This window comes from Vipera ursinii, assembly GCF_947247035.1.
Source record: "Vipera ursinii genome assembly, chromosome: 3".
In the NCBI taxonomy this organism is placed as follows: Eukaryota; Metazoa; Chordata; class Lepidosauria; order Squamata; family Viperidae; genus Vipera; species Vipera ursinii.
The window spans coordinates 184,475,400-184,499,726 of NC_139516.1; the positions used below are offsets into that span (position 1 = coordinate 184,475,400).

The 24,327-nt window shown below is 37.4% G+C and overlaps 2 protein-coding genes across 3 annotated transcripts; one reads left to right on the plus strand and one right to left on the minus strand.

Moving 5' to 3' along the window:
* The first annotated feature begins 2,619 nt into the window (after positions 1-2,619).
* E2F5 (E2F transcription factor 5) lies at positions 2,620-17,281 on the plus strand. Of its 2 annotated transcripts, XM_083359545.1 has the most exons (9): positions 2,620-2,895; positions 6,760-6,869; positions 7,863-8,024; positions 8,834-8,877; positions 9,382-9,446; positions 11,718-11,943; positions 12,403-12,594; positions 14,115-14,159; positions 16,589-17,281. In XM_083359545.1, exons 1-9 carry the CDS (start codon positions 2,719-2,721, stop codon positions 16,696-16,698), a joined length of 1,131 nt encoding a protein of 376 aa, XP_083215671.1. In that variant the 5' UTR covers positions 2,620-2,718; the 3' UTR covers positions 16,699-17,281. The 2 variants fall into 2 exon arrangements, with proteins under 2 accessions (XP_083215671.1, XP_083215672.1); XM_083359546.1 differs by lacking the exons at positions 14,115-14,159; positions 16,589-17,281 and adding an exon at positions 13,600-13,649.
* RBIS (ribosomal biogenesis factor) lies at positions 14,185-24,039 on the minus strand. Its single transcript, XM_083359547.1, has 6 exons — positions 23,678-24,039; positions 22,858-22,923; positions 21,747-21,863; positions 19,772-19,888; positions 17,295-17,401; positions 14,185-15,522 (listed from the first exon to the last, which is right to left on the minus strand). The coding sequence occupies exons 3-5, from the start codon at positions 21,858-21,860 to the stop codon at positions 17,333-17,335; spliced, it is 300 nt and encodes a 99-aa protein (XP_083215673.1). The 5' UTR covers positions 21,861-21,863; positions 22,858-22,923; positions 23,678-24,039; the 3' UTR covers positions 14,185-15,522; positions 17,295-17,332.
* Positions 24,040-24,327: the final 288 nt, after the last annotated feature.

Consider the following 24,327-nt stretch of genomic DNA (forward strand, 5'->3'; position numbering starts at 1 on the left):
AAAACCACTATATTAGAAATGCATTATTACTAACATGGGAAAAAATAAAACATAAAATATACTTGAAAATTCCAGGATGGCTTTCAACAATGGAAGCATTTGTATATCCAAATTTAGAAAATATGGACATATAAAGATATTCTAAACTCTGAAGGGAATTTAAAATCTAAATGAGATGGAAAATCAGGATATTGATCTATCGCGGGCATATTTACAAATGCAAGTGAGATGATAAAATATTAAATTGTATGGATTTTATAAAGAGTAGGCCTTGTTTAATCATATTAATCTCTGATGAGAAATTAACAAAATTATAACTTTATTGAATTTGAAAATTGAAAATGAACAAGTAAAAACAATTATAATACGGGCAAAGAATTTTGTATACAATATACTTAGAGAGAAAGGGACATGGTGGCTCAGTGGGTTAGGATGCTGAGCTTGTCGATCAGATGGTCGGCAGTTTGGCGGGTCGAATCCTGAGTGCCGCGTAACAGAGTGAGCGCCTGTTACTCGTCCCAGCTTCTGCCAACCTAGCAGTTTGAAAGCACGTAAAAATGCAAGTAGAAAAATAGGGACCACTACGGTGGGAAGGTAACAGCGTTCCGTGCGCCTTTGGCATCTAGCCATGCCGGCCACATGACCCTGGAGACGTCCTCGGTCAAGCGCTGGCTCTTCGGCTTTGAAACGGAGATGAGCACCGGCCCCTAGAGTTGGAAACGACTAGCACGCACATGCGGGGAAACCTTTACCTTTATACTTAGAGAAATGGCAAAACTTGTGGGAAAGAAATTATAAATTGACAGTGTCAACCTCTTACAAAGAAAACTTATATAAAATGTTTTATAGATGGCACTTGCCACTAGCAAGACTAGTAAAAATGTTTAAAAATATGTCAGATAGATGTTGGAAATGTAATCACAAGTCAGGTACTTATTACCATGTATGGTTGACATGTGTTAAAGCAAAGAGATATTGGACAAAAACACATACTTGGCTAGAAAAGATGTTGGGAAAACATGTAGATTTTAAATCTGAACTTTTTAAATTAGGTATAATGCCAGAAAAGATTGACAAATGTATATACTTGATTTTACATGTGACAACAGCAGCAAGAATTATATTCACACATTATTGGAAAAGGAACGTGGTGGCTCAGTGGGTTAGGACGCTGAGCTTGTCAATCTGAAGGTCGGAGGTTAGCGGGTTGAATCCCGAGTGCCGCGTAACAGAGTGAGCGCCTGTTACTCGTCCCAGCTTCTGCCAACCTAGCAGTTCGAAAGCACGTAAAAATGTAAGTAGAAAAATAGGGACCACTCTGGTGGGAAGGTAACAGCGTTCTGTGAGCCTTTGGAGTCTAGTAATGCCGGCCACATGACCATGGAGATGTCCTTGGACAAGCGCTAGCTCTTCAGCTTTGAAACGGAGATGAGCACCGGCCCCTAGAGTCAGAAATGACTAGCACGCATGTGCGGGGGAAACTTTACCTTTTTATTACTGGAAAAATGAAGAAATACCGCCAGAGGAAGAAATAATTAAAAAAATACTAGATGTGGAAATGGACAGACTTACTCTGAAGTTGAAAGAAAAAGAAGAAACAATATTTTCAAACTTGGGACTTATTTTATCAATGGCTGGAGAAAAGAATAAGGGGTTAGGAATTCAATTTGTATTAGTGAATGATAAACTCAGATAGCATGTTTGTTGAATAAGTACTTTTGAACTGTATTAAAAAATCAATGCAAATTCTCAAAAAAAGAAATATGGTTTTATTGCCTATTCTTTCCTTACCGAAAGGATTATTCAGTTCAAGTACGTTTGCCATTATTTTTGGTATTCAAAGGCATTCATTGTCTCGTCTTTGCCAAATTTACACAGTACTTAGAAACCATCTTCCATCTGCACCCTTAAAACAGCAATGCTTTTTTAATATGAGCATTTAAAATACACTGAGGGGCCCAATTAGGTAATTAAATTTAATTGTTCGCTCATTATAAGAATCCACATAAAAGCAACAATGACAGATTACTAATCTCTGCTTGACTCATCCCTTGAAGGAGAAGTTGTTCATTTTCTAGATAATTGAACCAGAGCTGAATGGAAGCATACTGCTTACAATTTAAAACTTCCTATACCTTTATGTATGAAAATAGACACCTGTACAGCCCAGAACCCTAGACAGAAATAAGGGCCATCCTCTGCAAGGCTGGAAACGCTCAAGTTTTGTACACGCCTGCAAATCTAGGCACCGGCCAAACATTTTATAGAAATAATTGATTTCTGGATCTTAAGATGGGCGTTCTTCAAGGCAGACCCAGAACTATATAGGTTCTAGCTGTTCAGCTAGAAGGATGGGAGCTGTGGTTGCAGAAATTTACAGCATTGCCAATTAGAGAAAGTTTCATTTTAACACAAGTGGGATCCGTCGAACTTTGGGGAGCTTGCTAAGGTGGAAAGGCGGGTTGCAAATGTTTCCTCCTCGAAAAAAACCTCTTTTTTTCCTTCCCTACACAAAACTTTGTCTCCCAGCAACTGAGAGGCAGCGTCACTTCCTCCTCCCCCACCCAGCAAGCAGGGCTGGGAGGCCTGGAGCTGCTTCATTCAGGGCCGGCTGTGCTCGCTGGCGGCCGGGGAGGAGAGGAGGCCGTCCGCGAGGGCCACGTGGGGCCGCCGCTGCCTGGGAAACCCCACTGGCCGAGGAGGCTGGGGCGATGCAGCATGGCCGCGGCGGCGCTGACCGAGGCGGTTTCTAGCAGCGGCGGGAGCCTCGACGGCAGCGGGGGCTCCGGCGGCAGCAACAGCAGCAGCCGGCACGAGAAGAGTCTGGGGCTTCTCACTACCAAGTTTGTATCGCTGCTGCAGGAAGCCAAGGACGGCGTGCTCGACCTCAAGGCGGTGAGCGGAGGGCGGGCGAGGGGGAGAGGCTGGAAAGGGAAATAAGGGGGGGGGGTCTGAGAGATCAAATGGGGAAGCCTCGCCTCCCCATGGGGAAATTTATCCTGTCCGGGTGGAGCAGCAGCGTCCTACCTGGGTTCTGCAAGGAAAAAGAGGAGCTCGAGAGGGGGGGGACTCGTGTTTCCAAAACTGCGGTTTCTTCACTCTTAACAACAAAGGTTCTTTTTTAAAAAAAAAAAAAAAGCAAGCAAGCATGCGTCCTGCATAGTTATCACACCCGTATCACTGAATGCACCAGAAAGAACGTGTTCAGGTTGGGGGTTCTTGGCCACTTTTCTCCATCATGTCTATTTTGTTTTTAAAACAGCCTTGTACAGTGGGTTGGGGAGAAGACTTCCTGATTTACACCTGTGTTAACTTGCAATACCCTTTTCTCTTCAAGAGCTCTTTTTTTTTCCTAGTCCCTCCTTCCCTTAATCCTATTTCACTTATACAAACAAACCTGAGAGGTTGGTTAGCCTGTGATAAGGTTTCTGGTGAAAAGACATAAAAATACTTTTCTGTAGGCTGAGCAGAGATTTATAGACTGGAGAAAAGGCCTGAATGTAAATCACCCTTCTCCATGCTGTGTGTGGTGAATTAAGATGCTAATGCCACACTTCTCTGAAAGATTGTGTCCATGTTCAAGATAAACATGGTAAGAGATGCAAGGGTTGTTATACTATTAATTCTCCCTGAGCAAGCTGTGGAACAATGAATGTTCCTTTGTTCCTGAGAAAATTTGCAGGTAGGATTGCGGCATAAACATTTGTGGCTTTATCAAGAAATAAGTATTATTATTATTATTTATTATTATTTATTAAATTTATATACCGCCCTTCTCCCGGAGGACTCAGGGCGGTGAACAGGGCTTATAAATAGAAATACAAAAGTTAAAAAAGGATTAAATAATTGCCCAATTAAAACAATCACAATATAAAACCCATTAAAACCCTAACGTTCCCCCATCAGGCCAGGCCAGCTTGTTCAAATAAATGGGTCTTTAGCCCGCGCCGGAAGGAGCGAAGATCCGGTGCCGTCCGGAGCTCAACCGGCAGTTGGTTCCATAAAGCGGGGGTGCCCACAGAGTTGAATGCAGCAGAACTTATTTTCAAATTAAAGTTATCCAGTTTCATTTGGTAAATTTATCTATCTTGTGTTAAGGAGTGAAATTAGTTTCACAGGGTAAAAGCCAGGCATCAACTGGCATTGATAAGCTTAGTAAAATCTTGATTACATCCTGTCTAAGGCAGAAGTGAATAATAGAATAATAATTTTATTGTCACTTTGAATGTACACTAATTGGTATACCTTAAAGTGAAATAAGATGTGGTCCCAACCAGCTGCTTTTTAAATCAGGATTGCTGAAAACTGGCATTCACCATTTTGAATTGGAGTACTGCGATACTTTCCTAAATAGGTATGTCATAGTTCGAATATAAAGTCCACCCCGTCCCAGTTTTCATATAAACCTTGTCCTTTTCTCCAGCCTTAATATAAGTGTGGGTTTGGCCAACAAAATGTCCATTGTTATTCAAGGGTAGGTTTACACATTTAATGGTAGATCACCTTCACTTGATAGCTTCTCTATGTATTAACCTTTTTTCCATTCAATTGTGCCCAATTCTCAGACTGCTTGAACAAGTTCCATTATTGGCAATGTTTTTCAGAAATAGTTTGCCATTGCCTCCTTCCTAGGGCTGACTGGTGCAATGTTACCCAGTTGGCTTTATGCCCTGGTTTGGACTAGAATATACAATCTCCTGGTTTCTAACCTGATGCTGTAGTCACTAAACCAAATTGAATGTCAGTTTAAACATGATGTAAAACAAGTGGATTAATTTTTAATTAGACAACATGATTTAGATCCAGTGATTTCAGTACAAGTGGACTCTAGTGATATCAACAGAGGTGGGAAAAGTTTAACATGTCCCATTCTACACAAGAAATGTACTAAATTAAGGAGTACCAGGATATATGTATCTATTTTGACAAGGGTAGAATGTTTTGACTACCGGTAAGTGAATGTGTGAGATGTATTGGATGTTCCTTAAGTTCCATTTTCTTCCCAATAAAAAGTATATATGATTAGATAACATGCACCAGCAATTTGTTTAGATATGAGTGAACCGTTAACAGGTACCAAGCTGAAACTAGAAGATTGTGAGTTCTAATCCCACATTAGGCATGAAAGCTGGCTGGGTGAGTTTGGCCTAGTAGTCACTCTCTCAATCTATGAATTCAGCCTTGGCCAACAAACTGCTTGGTCAATTCTTGTCACAACCAAAACACTTGGTTTATTAAAAACAAAACAAAACCCCAAAGTGGACCCTCTACTTGAAGGAAAATGTTAAGAAGTTATCATTTTACTAAAATAAAATAAAGCAGTCAACTTTTGAAGGGTAGAGCAGTAAAGGGGGGCAGGCCAAAATATTTTCATTTGTACATATAAAATGTACATGGATAGATGGGCAGATAGTCAGTCAAAGTGTTGACTTCTGGCAAAGGCCAGGACTAGTTGCTGCAATTTTTTAGGCAGGATTTTCAGAAGTGGCTGCCATTATCTTCTTGCTGGGGTTAAGAGAGAATGTCTGGCTTAAAGTTACACAGTTGGCTTTTAGCCTAATGTACAAAGTCTCTTGGTTTCTAGTCTACACCTCTACACCAAACTGACTCTCATTTTATATATGTTGGGTATATTAAACCTACTGGAGTCTAAAATATATCTTTTACTACTTATTTTGGCAAAAAATGAAATATTTATTTATTAATTGATTTTATATACCACCCTATTCCCGAAGGACTCAGGGCGGTTCACAGGGCAAGTTAAAACAATACAAAAAGGAAAGATAAAATAGAATTAAATTAATACTAGCCCACAGGATTAAGACAAAGTTAAAATTTAAATTTAAAATTAATTTAATTTAAAACCCCTCAGTCCAGGCCAGACAGTTCAAACAACTAGGTTTATTATACCATTAATAAAGGAGCAAAACAAAAGATGTCATTAAAATAGTATTAAAGTAAAATTTACTTTCCTTTTGGTGAGAAAATTTAGGCAGCCTGATCTTTCAAGGGTTTACATTGGATCCATGCCAATACAAAAATTACTGGCTTAAATCTTAGGCTGCTAATCACATTGACTGCTACTTGCAGACTGCCTTGCTTTTAGTATAACTCGGAATAAAGTAATGTACCATGTGGCTAAGAATATCTCTAATCTCCCTGATAGCAGTTGAGTTATGTGATCTCATTTTTTTGCTCATAAGGTACATAATACCCACATGGGATTTAGCTAGTGAAATTCATATTCCTTTAAAATTTAGCAAAATAACAAGTGGAAATCCACAGTAAAATGTACACTTCCATAACAAGTATATTAGGATGGAGTTACCTGTCTTTGCAACAGGGACTTGCAATTTTCCCTTCTTTTCCAGCCTTCTTAGATGAAAATGATCCTGAGTTATTCTCCTGAGTTATTCTCCTGAGTTCCTCTTCAAGAGGGTTCCATCACGTTTTTGACTCTTCCGCTCCCTCTCACCCAGTGGACTCACGCATGGCTAACTCCAAAAGAATTCCTTTCCATGTGGGGAGTTCCATAGGCATGTTTTCAAGAGGTCACTTGTATAGGCATTTTGTTTGATTGCCCTTGTTCCACAGGCAGGGAGGGTGGTCCGAGGCCTCTAATTGTACATCTGTCTCCTTGGAAAGTTGTGATTAATATTCCCTAGGAGGCTTGTACAAATGCACTGCAGCTGCCTAATGAGCCTCCCCTTTTGCCCTTCATCTCCATACATCGTTCTTTTTTCTCCCTTCTCTTCCCAGGCTGCTGATACATTGGCTGTCCGGCAAAAAAGGCGGATCTATGACATCACCAATGTTTTGGAAGGGATAGATCTTATTGAAAAAAAGTCAAAAAATAGCATCCAGTGGAAGTAAGAGAAGCAATTTATGTATACTTTTATATGCACGCTGAAAATTTGAAGGATAACTTTCTTCCATTGTGGTGATGAATGCATGACTTTTAAAGGAATTTGAATTTATTTTGTGTATTTTATTTATTAGACTTCCAAGCTGTGCTTTACAGACAAACTCAAGCAGTTTAAAGAGTTTACAATAGAAACCTTTTACTTTATCCTGTAATCTTGAAACCCATAACAATATGTAAATATTCTGACCAATCAGGATAGAAGACTCAACAGTGCAAATTAACCAAAGTCCTATGGGTTTCAGTGATTTTAAAGCTTACAAGTTTGAGCATCCACCAGAAGTCACCTCGAAGCATGAGATGGTCAGGAAATAAATTACAGTGATGATTATATCCAAATAAAAATAAATAAGGGAAAGAATCTATAAATAAATATGGAAGAAGTCCTATTTCACCTTTCCACAATGCAGATTGCCTGCCAATAAAGCACATTAAATAGGCATTCCTGATAGACCTTACTATTCAGTTCTCAATAATATCTAGCAGCAATTACGAATTTGTGTATTTTTGGCAGGCATTACACTTCAGATGGTAGGAAACTTCAGCTGAAACAGGACGTGTGTTTTATGCCAGTGCCCATAAAAAAACTTCTTTTTCCTCATTATTAGGGCTTAGGTAATAGAAATTTTTCAGTTTTGGGACACACGCTGAGGGTATAATATATGAAAATAGATAATTTCAGACATTTTTTCTTCCTTAGAATGAAACTTAACATGTTTATATTAAAGAGTCTTCTGTAAAGCAATGTTAAACTCTTTGTCTCCCATGCTAAAATCAGATGAAAACACTATTTTACCATTTTTTCTGTCACTTGGACTAGAAGGGGAAGCTGGCAAAACTTTTGTCACTTTCAGGTACAGCTGAACAGCTTGAAAGATTGAAAACCTGCTTTTTCCCCCTCTACTTGTCACTTCATAATATCATTATTTTTTTCTTTAAGGGGTGTAGGGGCTGGTTGTAATACAAAGGAGGTCATCCAGAGACTGAGATATCTTGAAGCAGAAATTGAAGACCTAGAAATAAAAGAAAAGGAACTGGATCAGCAGAAACTGTGGTTACAACAAAGTATCAAAAATGTTAAGGAAGATTCCATCAATAAACAATATCCTTTGATATACAATATAATTTGTTAGAGAGCTTTTTCTGTGGACCGGAGGGGGTGTGGTTTCATCTACGGCCTGCATCCTGCGGATGGGGCTTTGCTTGTTTGCACGGACTGGTTTCTGGAATGCTGTGGCCTTGTACCGGTCCACAGACCGGGGGTTGGGGACCCCTGTTCTAGAGATTAGAGATGACATTGGGGCAGAAGACAGAGGAATTGGAATATGATGCCCCAGTTCACAAGTACCGTAGGTTTCTGTTCCTGTTGCATTGCCTGTATATTAATTTCCCACTTGTTGCCTCCCCATCCCAGGTTATGTTAGTCTAGAGAGTGGTTCTCAACTTTTTCTTCATCATGGACCCCCTTTAAATAATTTTTGTGGCCGCAGACCATGGCCATGGACTCCCAAGACTTAAGATTTAAATCATAATATTTCTTGAAGCCTTCACAGACCCTCTGTAATGACATCATGGGCCCCCAGGGGTCTGCAGACCACAGGTTGCAAACCACTAGTTTAGCAGGTCTGTAGGATATTCACGTTGCATTGAAATTGAATGGTTTGCAGATTTTTCTCCCAGTTATAAAACTACAGAATGGCACATTTGCTTGAGTCCCTTGTTAAAAGGTCATCACTTTTAGTCTGGTGGCTCTCAAAGTCATATTAAAATGAAATAAACCATTATTTTTGAATGATGCAATTTCAGTCCTGGGTGAAAGAAGATTTAAACTATTTTTATACCTCTTTTAAAATCTCATCAACTATAGTTATATAATCAATTTATTTTGAACAATTCCTTGACAAGATCCACTTTTTCATATATCACTCATGAAGACATTTGTGACTGCTTCAGGGGTAAGAGAGAAAAGATTTAAGTCTGCTTTCAAATTATGTTTCCTACCTGAGACAAACAGGCTGTGTGATTAGTATTAATATAGCAGTTGTTTTTCAGAGATTTTACCTCATGAAATCCTCAGGAGCCTTTTATCTAATGACATAGATCTGCTATTCACAGTGCAGTGTGCTATCATTTATACTGTAATATATAATCTGCTCTGTATCCTTAATTCTTTCTCATAGCACAATAAGTTTCTGTCTAAAAATCAGAACAATAGGAAATAGCACCCAGATGGTGCTCTTCAATAAAACTTGAAGAACACACAGGAAAGTAAAATGGCCAGTATAGACTGTCTTCTCCTTAAAGCATGATTTGTGATTTACAGAGCTGTTGTCATGTTTTATTTGCTATGTGCATTAAAACATGGAGTTTCAGATTGAACTGAGATTGAATTGAGATAATTCATATAAAAATATAAACAAATGCATTCAATTAAGATTTGACTGTTTCTCCATAAACAGGAGATACACTACTAGCAATTCAAGCACCTTCTGGTACACAATTAGAAGTTCCTGTACCTCATGTGGTACGTAGAAACCATTTTGATTTCATTGGGGAACAGAGAATTTGTTGAACATCCATTGAACAAAGCATATAATAACTTTTAAAATTTATCTGTTTTATTTTAGTTTTATAAAGTTTAATACTATTGGTGAGTCTCAGAAATAGTTTTAAAATTGCAGCTTGGTGAAGATAATGATGATTCCAGTAGAATAGTATTTGTTTTTATTAATCAACTTTAGTTCTGAAGAAATGATATACGAGTGACTACATTGCACTTAGCTATAAAATGTTAAAATAGTATATCATTGCACTTCCAGAGTCATATGTTTAGCTGGCGGCTCCTTCTGCGATTAGCCACAGAATTCATTGTATTTCTGATGTTTAATGTCTGTGAATTGATCAGCCTGAAACCATGATTTGTAATGATTTGAAGTAGCATGCATTTAGTATTCAAAATCACATTAGGATTGACTGTTATTTATCAATCAGAATAGACCCTTGTGATTCAAATAAAATCACAGGATTCAAATAAAAAAATTGGATCATAGAATCTAATAATCAGAAGGGACCAATTAGGTTCTCATGTCCAAGCTAATGGTTAGTGGGAGTTCATAAACAGCCTAAACAGCTATTGAACCAGAGTTGTTCTCAGGGATGGGGTTGAATGGGTTTGCCTGATGAAAGCAGTATTGTGCCACCCCAATTTAAGTTCCAACCCTTTGCATGTGCATGGTGATGTTGCATGCATGTTTAAAAGGAATAGAGCTTGCAACACGATAGGATGTTCCTTTTGTCATTTTGTGAAAGTAGAATGTATGGGTGCCCATATATTAAACACAGAAAACTGCATAGCTTATTTGTCAGTGAAGATTCTCAGTCATCCAGGTAGAGTTGTCTGGAAGTTGAGTCATGGCAACTGAAAAGAAGTCCAGTTGTCATGATTCAACTTGCATGGCTTATTAATCCTCAAAACATTTCATATACCGGTATGTTTTTTTGTTAAAATAGTGCCAACAAGACAAGTTGCCCAGCCTTGTTATTTATTAGTGCCTGATCAGTGTATTCAGTCTCATTTTGGCACAGGGTTTGCACAATATATTTTTTTCTAGCTTAATATAAGCATTTCAGTCAGGCATTTTTCTAGTTTTCCTTTCAAAAGAGTTCTTGAGGAAATAGAATAGACTGTGTTCTGTTCTGCTTTGTTTCCTGAATACAGTTTTGTTTTGTCTTGATTATTATGTAGCTGCAAATACATGGGAGATGGGGAAGTGAGTGTTATTTCTCATGCATCTCTCTTACACCCATACCTTATTCACCCTTACACATTTAAAAGCAGAACAGATTCATAATGGTAATTGCTGAGGGCTAGTTAAGTTGGAAATAAAATCCTTACTTTTATCTCACTTCTAAGTAGAGATAAATCTAATTTTGTTCTTTTTGTAGTCTAAAAACCTTTAAAACTAATTATTTAATATAAATACTGAATATGAAAAAAACATTTGAAGGACTGAAAAATTATCTATTGACAGATTACAGAGTGGGGTTAGTAAGGATGTGATTGATTGGCTGATTATGTGCCATCATATCAGTGCCCATTCTTAGCAATCACCTACATAGATTTTTCTGTGATAACCTGCCCCAAATTTGATCTTCCAAGTCTTCCAATGGAGCACCTATTGCCACTACAACTAAGTCCATCCACTTTACTGCTTGTCATCCTCTTCTCTTTCTTTCCACTTATCCCAGCATTAAAGCCTTCTCCAGAGAGCCAGATTTTCACATAATGTGTCCAGAGTACGATAATTTGAGCTTGGTCATTTGTGCTTGGAATGAAAATTCTGGCTTGATTTGTTCAATGATCTAGTTTTTCTTAGCTGTCTGGGATAGTTTCAAAAATCTTTGTCCAAAGTTTAATACTTCATACTTTATAAAATGTCAATACTTTTCCTATCCTTTCCTATCCTAAGTCTGACTTTCATATGTAAATATAAAATGCCTTTATTATGAAGAATTTTGCTTGGTGGTGCATTTTACTTGTCTGCAATATTTTACTTCATTAAATTGCTAAATAAGTAAATGTTATGTAAAGATAATTTTATAAAAGAATGCCAATTCCATGTTGAACAGAAACGAGATGTTAAGTATGTTAGCCAACTGATCCCCTACTATTGCAGTTCAAAACTTTCATTTATAATTTTGAATGGAATCAGTTTTGACTGCCTATTGATTAGTACGTCTGTTTCGATATAAAGCATGTTAAGACTTTCATTTTACCTTACCACTCTCTCTAAAGGGACAAAAGAAATACCAGATCAATCTAAAGAGTAGTCTGGGACCTATCCATGTATTGCTCATTAACAAAGAGTCTAGTTCTTCCAAGCCGGTTGTTTTCCCAGTACCTCCACCAGATGATCTCCTGCAATCTGTAGTTCCACTGACTTCCCCTAAACCAAATGCAGATCTCCAGAGATTACAAGAGCAATCCCTTCCACAGACCCCAGTGACAGATATGCCAACAGGTGGGTATAGAAACTCTTTTCACTTTCAGAAATTTGCCCAGAAAGCTTAACATCATTGTTGTTCGGATTTTTTTGTACTGTCTTCTCAAGGGATGTGGTTGTATCATGTATAATTTTTTAGACTAACCTATCAGGTTACTTACGAACTAGATTTCTGAAATTTATGTTTGTGTCCTATCTAACTAAATGATTAGGATGATCATCTTAATATATTTATTTAATATATTTGCTAAGGAGAGAATTCTAAACTAAGCTAGTACTATTAGAAAAGATATTTTAATTCCCAGTGCTAGTGGAGCGTGGTGGTTTTACGTGGTTAGGACGCTGGGCTGACAATTGGCAGGCTTGTGTTCAAGACCTAGTTACTGGCATGGGACAGGGTGTGCTCTTCATCAATATTTGTTTATTGCACAGAACTACCATGTTGGATTTTAACTTGAAAAATTTCTATTACTCTAGATATCAATTTACAAGGAAGCCCAGCTCCTGAAACACTGTGTGCTACTATTCCAGATTCTGAATTGTATGATAGCCTTGTAACCGAAACCACGCCTAGCTCAACAACCCTCCCTTCTTCCTTCCTTCCACTGGATGTCAATAGTATCCTAAAGTCGAACACATTTGACATAGCCAAGATGGATGAACCTGGAGGTAAAGATCATAGTACCTTTATTTGATTTTTAATCCTGCCTTTATTATAAATAACTCAAGGTGGCAAGCATACCCAATACTCCTTCCTCCTATTTTCCCCCACAACAACAGCCCTGTGAAATAGGTTGTGGTGAATGAGAGTGACTAACCCAGAATACCCAGCGAGCTTTCAAGCCTAAAGTTGGACTAGAACTCTGTCTCCTAGTCTGGTGCCTTAACCATAAATCAAACTAAATCTAATCATTTAATGTTAATTGGCAGTATCCAGAAATCCAAAACTTGAATGAATTACACTTTTCTTGTTTAGTAAAAATGCTTAGCTGATTTATTTTTAAAAATTTAGAAGTCTTATAATTTATTTTACTTTCTGGGGTCAAGCCTTTTCATCTGTACCTATTTTACAATTACTGCATATGGTACTGAGCCACAAGTCCATGTGTGACTACACATAGAATATAGCCAATTTCTTGCATCTTCAGTGCAATATATTATATCTGAGGGATAATTTTTACTGCCGATATGTGCTTGACCAGCTTTTCCTTGATGACACCACAGAGATTCTCATATTGGCTAACAGCTATTGTAGTGGTCCAGATAGAGTACACAAATGCTTGCCCTCATCCTGGGAGCAATAAAATGAAGAACTTCTGTTTCAACAACATCCTGCTTTCTGCTTCTCTCCAAATCTTTACTTACGCTTTATAGATAAATCTTTGGAAAGGGAAGTACAGAGAAAAAGGAAGATTGTGGCTAAGAATGAGACCTCCCTAGTTTTGGTTAGCCCTGTATCTAAGCAGATATAGCATGAAGAGAATGCAGTATTCTAAATAATCTTTAATACTCATTTGTTGGAATCAGTATTAACTATATCACTTGCATATGTTTTGCCCACAATTTTTGAAAACATTAGGTTATAAGGATTGCCAATATCCCCATTTTTGATTAAGTACTTCTCAAACTGTGCATTATGAAAATGTTTTAAAGCCGTTTTTTATTGTCTCCTAGTTGATCCTTCTAGTTGGTGGCCAAGGCCTTAGTTTTGCTCTTCATAATGGCCATGTGGTTAGTGTTTTTTTAATCCTGATCCTTGTAACTTGTGATCACAGTATTGGGCGTGGGACAACTTTGTGTTCATTTCACCAAGGGTAGCTTACATGAAGTATTTAAAGTCCAAAATAAGCTTTGAAGAAATTAATTGAAGCTAGATTTCCTGGGTACTGTATTTTACTAAAAACAGATCATAATCTTATGAATTTCATTCATTAACTAAATTCGTAATATCACATATGCTGAGGCAGGTTATCTTTTTCAGAGTGAAAAATGCTTTGTGGGAGTTTGAAGGTTAATAAGTTTGTTTAATAAAATATGTGTGTTAGATTTGTCAGGCTCAACATACTATTTCATGTTTTCACTTTTTGGCATTACAGTAGAAATTAGGGGAGGTTAAATGAGATGTTCTGATTTTGTTTTTGTTTGCCATTTCTGCATATGCCTAGTTGTGAATTTTCCTCTGTCAACAGGTGTAATTAACTGTGATATCATTGATGAACTGATGTCCTCCGATGGTAAGTTTCCTATATTATAAAATCTGATTTAAAATTACACAAGCTTGCACAAGTATTAGTTCATGATTCCATTTTTGGATGGATGTGCACCAGTAAAAATCAATTTCATTCTTATGGTGTAAAAGATTTGGGCACTGAATTTTCCACCTCACTAGTGGCATCTATATTTATTACTTCCATTAAAAACAATGCAATAGTGACATTTGCTAGGAAGCACCTATAGTCCAACCAACCTGTAGTAGCCATTAACAGAATGCTAATTAGAACACTTCTCAGTGGTAAATTTAGAAACACTACAGAAGCACTACGCTGAAGGTCGTTTGCAGCCATTCTGCCTAGAACCAACAGGAATTCATGAAGACTTGTTATCTCTTTTGAAACCTCAGCAGGTTCCTGTTGGAGCAAACCCCTGGTCTCATCTAGATCCAGCAGTTTTTTCTCAGTCACCAATTAATGGTAAATGGAAGCCCAGCAGAAGGCTTTCAGAGGCAATCATACTTCATGACTTTCGTGAATTAGCCCCTTTTTTTTTGATGCCAGCCAGGCTGTAGCCAGCACATCTTATGACAGAAAACCATTTATCACTTTGACAGGACATCTATTGCATTGAACTGGAGTACCACTTGCATGTTGAGTATGTGTGACTAAAGTAACATGAGCAAAAGAATACCAGTGAATGTTTTTATTTTTTTAAATACCAAACTGTTTTGGAGGAGAGTGAAAATGAAAACAGCTATTACTTTAATATAGTTGATCAAAATCTATGCCAAAATTTTCATTTTGCCCAAATTTAAACGGTAATTCCATATTTTGGGAAAAACTAAAGGGATTTACTAACCTCTGGCATTCCTTCATACAGGGTAATTCAGTTCAGTATTAAAATACATATTTTTGTTTCTTTTCCTATTATTTTTCCACCCATTATATAAAATTTTGAATTAGAAGTTTATTCTGTCTACAGCAAAGAAATATAATTTTATTTAATGTGCAAAATCCTTTTATCTTATATTTTAATAAGTCCTGACAGAAACTTTACCAATAACATTACAGTAGAGATTTAAGTTTTTAAATCACAATTTCACTTTAAATTATAATTCAGCTAATAAGTGTAGACCAATGTCTCAAAACCAGCTCTCTGTTGATAAATAATTTGGCTCCTAGCTATGCATAGACTAAAAGGTTGAAAATTTTCTTTGTTTTAAAGACATCTTGGAATATTTCCTCAGTTGCTTGAATACTGCCACTTTGGGGAGGATTAGTTTCCCAATTCATTATATAAAATCCAGGTATTCCTTCCAACATTATTTTATTCACTTAGCTAAATAGATTTCCAGTGTTGAAAGCTATGCCTTCCATTCTGTATCTGGAACAAAAAAAAAGACAAAGGAAAACCATTTTTACAGTAAAGATATCCAAATCCCATTCTTACTATTACTTCAAAGAATATGTATAAAAATCACATTTTAAAATAATACAAGTAAAAACATGAAAAAATAGCCAAGAATTCCTTAGTGCTTTGTATTACCTATGGGTGTTATGTACCTTGCACACAATGAAACTTTTGGTTGGAAGTTACTATGAAGTATCTAAAAATCAAGAGAAATAAGCCTTTGGAGGCCATGCCAAACTTCAGCCTCATCCTTTACTTTTTTATGTTACTTAAATTCTGCCTATAGATAATATTGGCTTAATAATTTAGCATATCTATTTCACTAAATACTTGGAAGTACTAAACTGCATTGTGAAGTACTTATTTGCTGTGAAAAATCATTTTTGTTTGAATTTAAAATTAAAAAACTAGAACTGAAACAACTCAATAGCAGTATTTATTCACCAGAGAAAATTTGTGAACTATAAAAAATATCTTTATTATTTTTAATAAAAGGAAAAAATATACAAAAAGAAAGCAAGGGGAAAAAATCATTTGATAGTAGAATAAAATACCAGTGATAAACATCTTACACTAGTTTTCTTTAAGCATATTATTCCATAAGAATTTAATGTTTTTCTACCACTGATATTCCCATTGTTTATCGATCATTACATCTGCATTCTGCATACAGAATGTTGAATTCAACTTGTTTGGTTTCTGAATCGTTTATCACCATTTATAAATAAGGCAAATTCTCTGAATTTTGTGTTAAGGTTTATTATAAGTCTGTGAACTGTTTCTAAATACATTAGCTTGATAGAAAGGCATATGAAATATTCCAGAAGCTAGTGGCATAAGATCCTCCAAATTCTATAATAGTAAGATTCGTATTTTAAAACCTAGAACTAGATAAGGAACTATGTAGTATTACTGGTGCTGGGACCAGAAAGGAGAATGGGAATAATCCACTTGCATTCACACATATTAGTGAATCAATGTAATGATGCTTACTGTGCTTGAATATTAACCAAGCATAACTTAAGATACTGTCTTACAGTTTTTCCTCTGCTACGACTGTCTCCAACACCTGGAGATGACTACAACTTCAACCTGGATGATAATGAAGGAGTCTGTGATCTCTTCGATGTTCAGATCTTGAACTACTAGATTTGATGCAACCAGATTTCCTTATCTACCTCTAACTATGTAATACAGTAGATGCAATTTTATAATTCAAGTATTTAAAATAATGAACGCAAAACTCCATGATTGACCAATGCTGGACATACATTTTTTAAAAAATGGTTATTGTGAACAGTTTCTAAATGTAATGAAATGCAGAGTTGATACTCAAAGAACTGTTAGTATCTCAGTGCAGTTACTTACAGGCCTATTGTTTCATTTTTTTTAGGAAGCAGAATTCATAATTCTATGCTTCCATTAAAGCTAGCAAATCTGGTCTCTTAGGAACTCCCTATAATGATTCTGAAATTTTGGCCATATGTTTCAAACTTCCACTGCCATTTGTAAAGTAAAGGACAGTTTCTTAGGATATATTCTCTCTCAATTCCCTGAGGTGAACCCCAAAAACATTCTGTGGAGTGCCTTCTTTATTAGCACTTTAAATGTCTTTTTTCCTTTATTTCTCACATTCCTAGATTAAGGAAAGCACTATTTGTAGTTCATATTAAAGAACACCAATACTTGTATATTAACAAGATTTTTTTAAAATAAAAACTATACAAAGATTGCTTGTGACATACCAAAAGATGTAATTTTCACATTGATATATTGTTTTGTGCTACAACTGAGAAAGTAAGTTAGCAGCATCGTCCACATTAGCCGGTTTGTCTTCCTGAGACATTGGAATCTGAAGAAGAGAAACACATACAGCTTGAAATGTTCTGAGTGCTAAAGATTTCATCAACTAATATGGGCTTTTCTTAGTGATACAGTTGTCAAAACATTTACTTAAGATATTTCAGAAGAAGTAACCAATGCTGCTTCTGCTCAGAAATGCACGCTGTCATTTTAAAAAAATGTCCTCTAGTCTGTCTTCATTGGGTTGGGTGGGGAGACATTACAGTTTGCAGAAACATGTTTCAAAATAAGACTGTGTGAATACCATAAGAACAGCACCAGATAATCTTTGCAGTTGGGAAATCTGTTTATCAATCTCAGGCTTAGAGAATATTTCAGGATGCTTTCCTCCTCCTGCCTAAGTAATAATTGAGATAACTTGCTTCTGAGGTGTAATATACACATTTTAGCAAGGATATGGACAAAACCATAGCGACAAGATGTCCTGACCCTCTGCAGTATACAGGGAGTGCAGAATTATTAGGCAAGTTGTATTTTTGAGGATTAATTTTATTATTGAACAACAACCATGTTCTCAATGAACCCAAAAAACTCATTAATATCAAAGCTGAATATTTTTGGAAGTAGTTTTTAGTTATAGCTATTTTAGGGGGATATCTGTGTGTGCAGGTGACTATTACTGTGCATAATTATTAGGCAACTTAACAAAAAACAAATATATACCCATTTCAATTATTTCTTTTACCAGTGAAACCAATATAACATCTCAACATTCACAAATATACATTCCTGACATTCAAAAACATAACAAAAACAAATCAGTGACCAATATAGCCACCTTTCTTTGCAAGGACACTCAAAAGCCTGCCATCCATGGATTCTGTCAGTGTTTTGATCTGTTCACCATCAACATTGCGTGCAGCAGCAACCACAGCCTCCCAGACACTGTTCAGAGAGGTGTACTGTTTTCCCTCCTTGTAAATCTCACATTTGATGATGGACCACAGGTTCTCAATGGGGTTCAGATCAGGTGAACAAGGAGGCCATGTCATTAGATTTCCTTCTTTTATACCCTTTCTTGCCAGCCACGCTGTGGAGTACTTGGACGCATGTGATGGAGCATTGTCCTGCATGAAAATCATGTTTTTCTTGAAGGATGCAGACTTCTTCCTGTACCACTGCTTGAAGAAGGTGTCTTCCAGAAACTGGCAGTAGGACTGGGAGTTGAGCTTGACTCCATCCTCAACCCGAAAAGGCCCCACAAGCTCATCTTTGATGATACCAGCCCAAACCAGTACTCCACCTCCACCTTGCTGGCGTCTGAGTCGGACTGGAGCTCTCTGCCCTTTACCAATCCAGCCACGGGCCCATCCATCTGGCCCATCAAGACTCACTCTCATTTCATCAGTCCATAAAACCTTAGAAAAATCAGTCTTGAGATATTTCTTGGCCCAGTCTTGACGTTTCAGCTTGTGTGTCTTGTTCAGTGGTGGTCGTCTTTCAGCCTTTCTTACCTTGGCCGTGTCTCTGAGTATTGCACACCTTGTGCTTTTGGGCACTCCAGTGATGTTGCAGCTCTGAAATATGGCCAAACAGGTGGCAAGTGGCATCTTGGCAGCTGCACACTTGACTTTTCTCAGTTCATGGGCAGTTATTTTGCGCCTTGGTTTCTCCACACGCTTCTTGCGACCCTGTTGACTATTTTGAATGAAACGCTTGATTGTTTGATGATCACGCTTCAGAAGCTTTGCAATTTTAAGAGTGCTGCATCCCTCTGCAAGATATCTCACTATTTTTGACTTTTCTGAGCCTGTCAAGTCCTTCTTTTGACCCATTTTGCCAAAGGAAAGGAAGTTGCCTAATAATTATGCACACCTGATACAGGGTGTTGATGTCATTAGACCACACCCCTTCTCATTACAGAGATGCACATCACCTAATATGCTTAATTGGTAGTAGGCTTTCGAGCCTATACAGCTTGGAGTAAGACAACATGCATAAAGAGGATGATGTGGTCAAAATACTCATTTGCCTAATAATTCTGCACTCCCTGTATCATGACCTCAAATAGGATTGGTCAGATTTCCATCTTCTGGAAATTAGAAAGCTCAAAAACTACTGTACAAAGTGCTCCCCTATCCACTTGACTCTCAGACATAGGGTCAGGAAGAGTGTGAGGATTCACAGAATCTCTCCAAAAGGTAAGAGAATGTATTTGCCTTTGTTTGCAAAAACATTTTACTCTTGGGGGAAAAACATGAAGGCAAAAAACATCAATCCTCTTTGCCACTTTTGCTGTGTTGACTATTTTTTATCAGAAAGGATCAGTAATGTGTTTAAACAACCAACCTTTGGTTAGATCATTCCCCCCAAAAAGTTACAAGGATCAGAATTTGTTTCCAGATGAACAAACTCTTACCTGAAGTTTCTTTGACGAATCTGTTGGAACAGCTTTGGACAACTGTTTAACATTTTTCTGTATTTCTGTAAATACCTTATCTATCTTGTGGACTTTTTCATCATTCACAATATTTATCTTTTGAGAAAAAAGAAACAATTTGGTCTTTTTTTTATATCGAGGCAAAACTAAAGCACAAAAGTACAACAACTTAATGAATCTGTTTAATTTTTATTAACTTACAATAAATAGTAAATGTTTTGGACAAAAAGAAGCAAATCAAGATAAGCATTCCATAAAGTTTTTCAGTAGTTTTCTTTAGCAGAAACAGTTAAATATTTGATCTTTAAAATCTAGGGTCCTAAGTAGTGAAAGGAATTAATAAATCAAATCCATAATACTTTTGCTACATGTGTGTGACCAATGAAATCCAAATTACTGCATTCCCAAGTTGCATGGGTATATCTTGACTTCTGATAAACCGACTCCATAATTGCTCTTTTAAACATTAGCTGGGGCTGGGACTTTGAATATCAGTTGCAGGGAAACTGATCAGTTTTAGGAACTGGTTGATTTTTAGGAAAGACTGTCTTATTGACCAATTAAACTTGTATTAATTGCCAATATGAAAGAGAAGCAATTTGAGTAAACATCATTTATGAAAGGCTTAACAGAATGGAGGAAAAACAGGATTGTACTTGCTGATTGTAATCCTGACTTCAGTCCATTCAATAAAAAATGTCTATATGTCGAGACATTTTAGCACAATTATCTTTCATAATGGGAATTCCCAGTTGCATATACCAAACATATGTATAACTTGTATCTTCCCAACATACTTTCTCTAGTCCTCTCAACTGCTAAAATCCGATTTTCTACCATTTGGAATTTAGAAACAGGCAAGTCCTAAACTATAAAGATTACAATTAAGAAGTTATCAAAAAAACCTTAAACATGATAAATTTAACTGCCAAGATTCTTTAATCCTGTCCTGTAGTGATGTTACTTGTAAAATAAATCCTGTTAGATCCATGCAAAATGCTCACAGTATTTAGCTGAACATTCTATTCTGATAGTTGCTAAGCAAAGCAGAACATGTTTAGTAGCACATTCTTGATTGGGTTCCCTAGAACTGGTGAGAAATATACTGTATTTGGCAATAGAAATAATAGCGGTCTTTGTGAGTTTGGCCTCTTTCTCTTGGCATTCATAACTATACTTTGGTAATGAATTCATTATTTAAATATGCAAGCAAATTTATTTCTACCTACCTTGTAATTCCCACCAGTGAACAACCTTGAGTTAATCCCCTATTCTAGTACTTGGAGGTGCAAAGTGTCACCTTTTATCCAAGATCTCTTCAAGCATTTCTGTCATGTCTCCCTTTGCATTTTTTCTAAATTAAAATTGCCAAGCTATAATACTTCATTTTCTATGGTGCTACACCTATTGGTCTTTTAGGCTGCTAATTCTGTAGGTTCTCTGCGTGTTCTCCAACTCTGCGATATTTTTTTTAACAAATGTGACAAGAACACAGCAAAATTTTTCAAATACTGATTGAATTGGATAGCCTTATAAATTGCATAAATAAATGTAGCATAGTTTTGTATACAATTGTTGGCAATGCAATTTCTATTTGTTTGGCTAAGAAATCCCAACACAAAAATGTGTTTTTTGCCACCTATCATATCGGGTTCAACATCATAGCAACCTTATAAATCACACAGAAAGTTCCAGTCTAGAAAAAGCATGGAGAATATATTTTATTCACTTTTGGAGCATTCCCATAGCTTAAGTGTTCTTGGTGCATGGGATTTAAATTGTCAGAATTCCTATAAAAAACATCCCACCAAGGAAAGTGACTTTATATAAACATAGACCTGAGAGCACAGCTTGTGTAGCTAGATAACCAAAGTCTTATGGTTGTACAACTCAACAATTTAACATGTACAGTGCAGGCACAGATTTTTTAAAAGTATCACAATCATCTACATACCTTTTTTAGGTTGGTTGCCACTGGTTTTGCTTTACTTTTAGCCTTTAGTATTTTCTTATTGGCTATATGGAATACATTGGCCTGTTTCAGTCCTTTTACCTTATTCTTGCCCATGACCTAAAATAAGTAAATACTTTACAATTTTGAAATAATTAGTCAAAGACTCAAGTTAATGATTTAAATAACACCTACTTCACTAGTTGGAAAATTATTATTTCTTGTATATTCATTACTGAATGAATTATTGAATGATGCATTTTCAGAAGGAAACTTTTTCCATCATTTGCTGCTGTGATAAACTTTTTTATTACAAATATATTATTTACTGTGCCTATTTCTGCATGATGAGGCTCCTTTTTTCTAGCTCCAGGCAATGTGCTAGATCTTTTGGCATCTTTAATAATAATGCTGACTTTATTCACTAACTTAATTAAAGAGACTTCCTAAATTAATTAATTGTAGGAAAATTAAAACCTGCAGAAAAGAAAAGAGATGGGCTACATGGGCAGAGCATTCTATAACGCTGATACCATCACACCTTTTAAGAAAACAATAAAGCTATTTGGGCACATGACTTACATTCCCTTGTATTCATTTATTTTATTTATTTTATTTTAATTCCATTTATATCCCACCCTTCTCCAAAGACTCAGGGCGGCTTACAAGCTTAGCAGTAGCCTTCATTCTATGTATTCATGGCATCTTTCCCAATGACTAGTTAAACAGGGAAGTCATTTCTGTTGACTTTCCATCCACCAAGCGTAACCATGACTTTGTGTTTCTCTCCACCACAGGGGTATGTGTGTGTGTGGGAGTTTAAAGTCCCTCCACTGGAGACTTTAAAAAGTAATCAGCGTATCAGAATCAGCATATCGCAAGTAGAGTGGTTAGGGCTTACCAATCCCTACCCTTCTTTGCTTCTTGTTTATCCCTTCTGTGGCCGTGGGAAGGGCACAAATGTTTAAAAATAATATAGACATGGGAATATACAGAATACAGTAATCTCATTTCTGCAAAGCTGCTCTACTTTGCTGCCAAGAGATGGCAAAGTTAACCTAGAAACTTATCAACTTTCTAGATAATACAGAGGTGACTGGAAAAGGTAACTTACTCTTCCTGCGGACTGGCTTTAGTAACAGCGCTGGGGCGACTCACAAGTATGGAGTGAATTAAGGGCCTGGGTGAAATGAGAGACAAACAGGCCATAACATACAATATACAGATTCCCCAAGGGTTGGAAGGCACATTTGCCAAGAGTTGACCCCCCCCTCCAAACTAAATGTCATTGAACAGGTCTATTTATTTGTTTATATAGCTGCTCATATTTATTTTAAACGTGTTAACCAATAAAACAGTATAAAACAATATAAAACAAGGGACCTTGGAGGTCTTCTAGTCCAACCCCCTACTCAGACAGGAAACCCAATACCATTTCTGACATGGTTGTCCAATCTCTTCTTAAAAACCCCCAGTGTTAGGGCACTCACAACTTCTGGAGGCAAGTCGTTCTACTGATTAATTGTTCCAATTGTATAAAAAGCAGCTGCAATGAAAATAAAAAAAATGGCGCCACAGCCACACTTCTTTAGTGCCCCCTCATTCACAACCCACTCTGGCCTCTACCTATTCCATCGCCTGGGGGAAGAGCCAGGTTTTATAACGGCCCTTCGGAAGGACAAAAGATCTCGGAGGAAGAGGCTGGCCCGATTTAGACCTTAGCACAGGGGTCTTCAAACCTGGCCCTTTTATGACTTGTGGACTTCAACTCCCATAATTCCTCAGCCAGGCATGCGGGCTGAGGAATTCTGGGAGTTGAAGTTTATAAGTCATAAAAGGGCCAAGTTCGAAGACCCCTGCCTTAGCATCTTCTCGGAAGTCAACCAATGCCGCACCGTTGCCATAAAACGGAATTTACGATCTAGCACACTTACTTTTTATTCTGTCTGAGAAGAAGGGGAGCTGCAGGCGAGCGCCTCAAGAAAACCCCCAGCGGGGGACAATATCCAAATCGCCGCCCCCCTAGACTTCAGCTCTTCTTCGCAACGGCGTGCACAAACCCCAAGACGCCATCCGGAAGCCGGTCCGCGTGGATGCGAAGCTCCTCCTCTTCGGACTCGGCCAAGAGCTGCTGCGCAACCGCGTCCGTCATTGGAGCGCGACGGGATTGTTCTCCTCTCGCCCCCGTCCATCCCCAGCCCGGGTTTGAACCGCTTCAGGGTGCCCTTGTCGCCCTTCGGCTGCGGGAGAGGGAAAGGGCGCGGGTGTTACTGGAGCAGCCGCCATCCGTATCCATTTGGGCTCGCAGGCGCTTCGTTTTGAATAGGTCCAGCTGGTACAAGTGGTCCTCGACTTACAACAGTTCACTTAGTGACCGTTCGAAGTTAACGGCACTGAAATGACTTGTGACCATTTTTCACATGACCATTGTAGCATCCCCATGGACACGTGATTTACATTCGGAAAATGGTGCAAAATTCACTTAATAAATTTCTCACTTAGCAACATACATTTGGGCTCAATTGTGGTTGTAAGTTGAGGGCTACTTGTAGAGACAACTGGAACAGATGGCATACACTCTTTT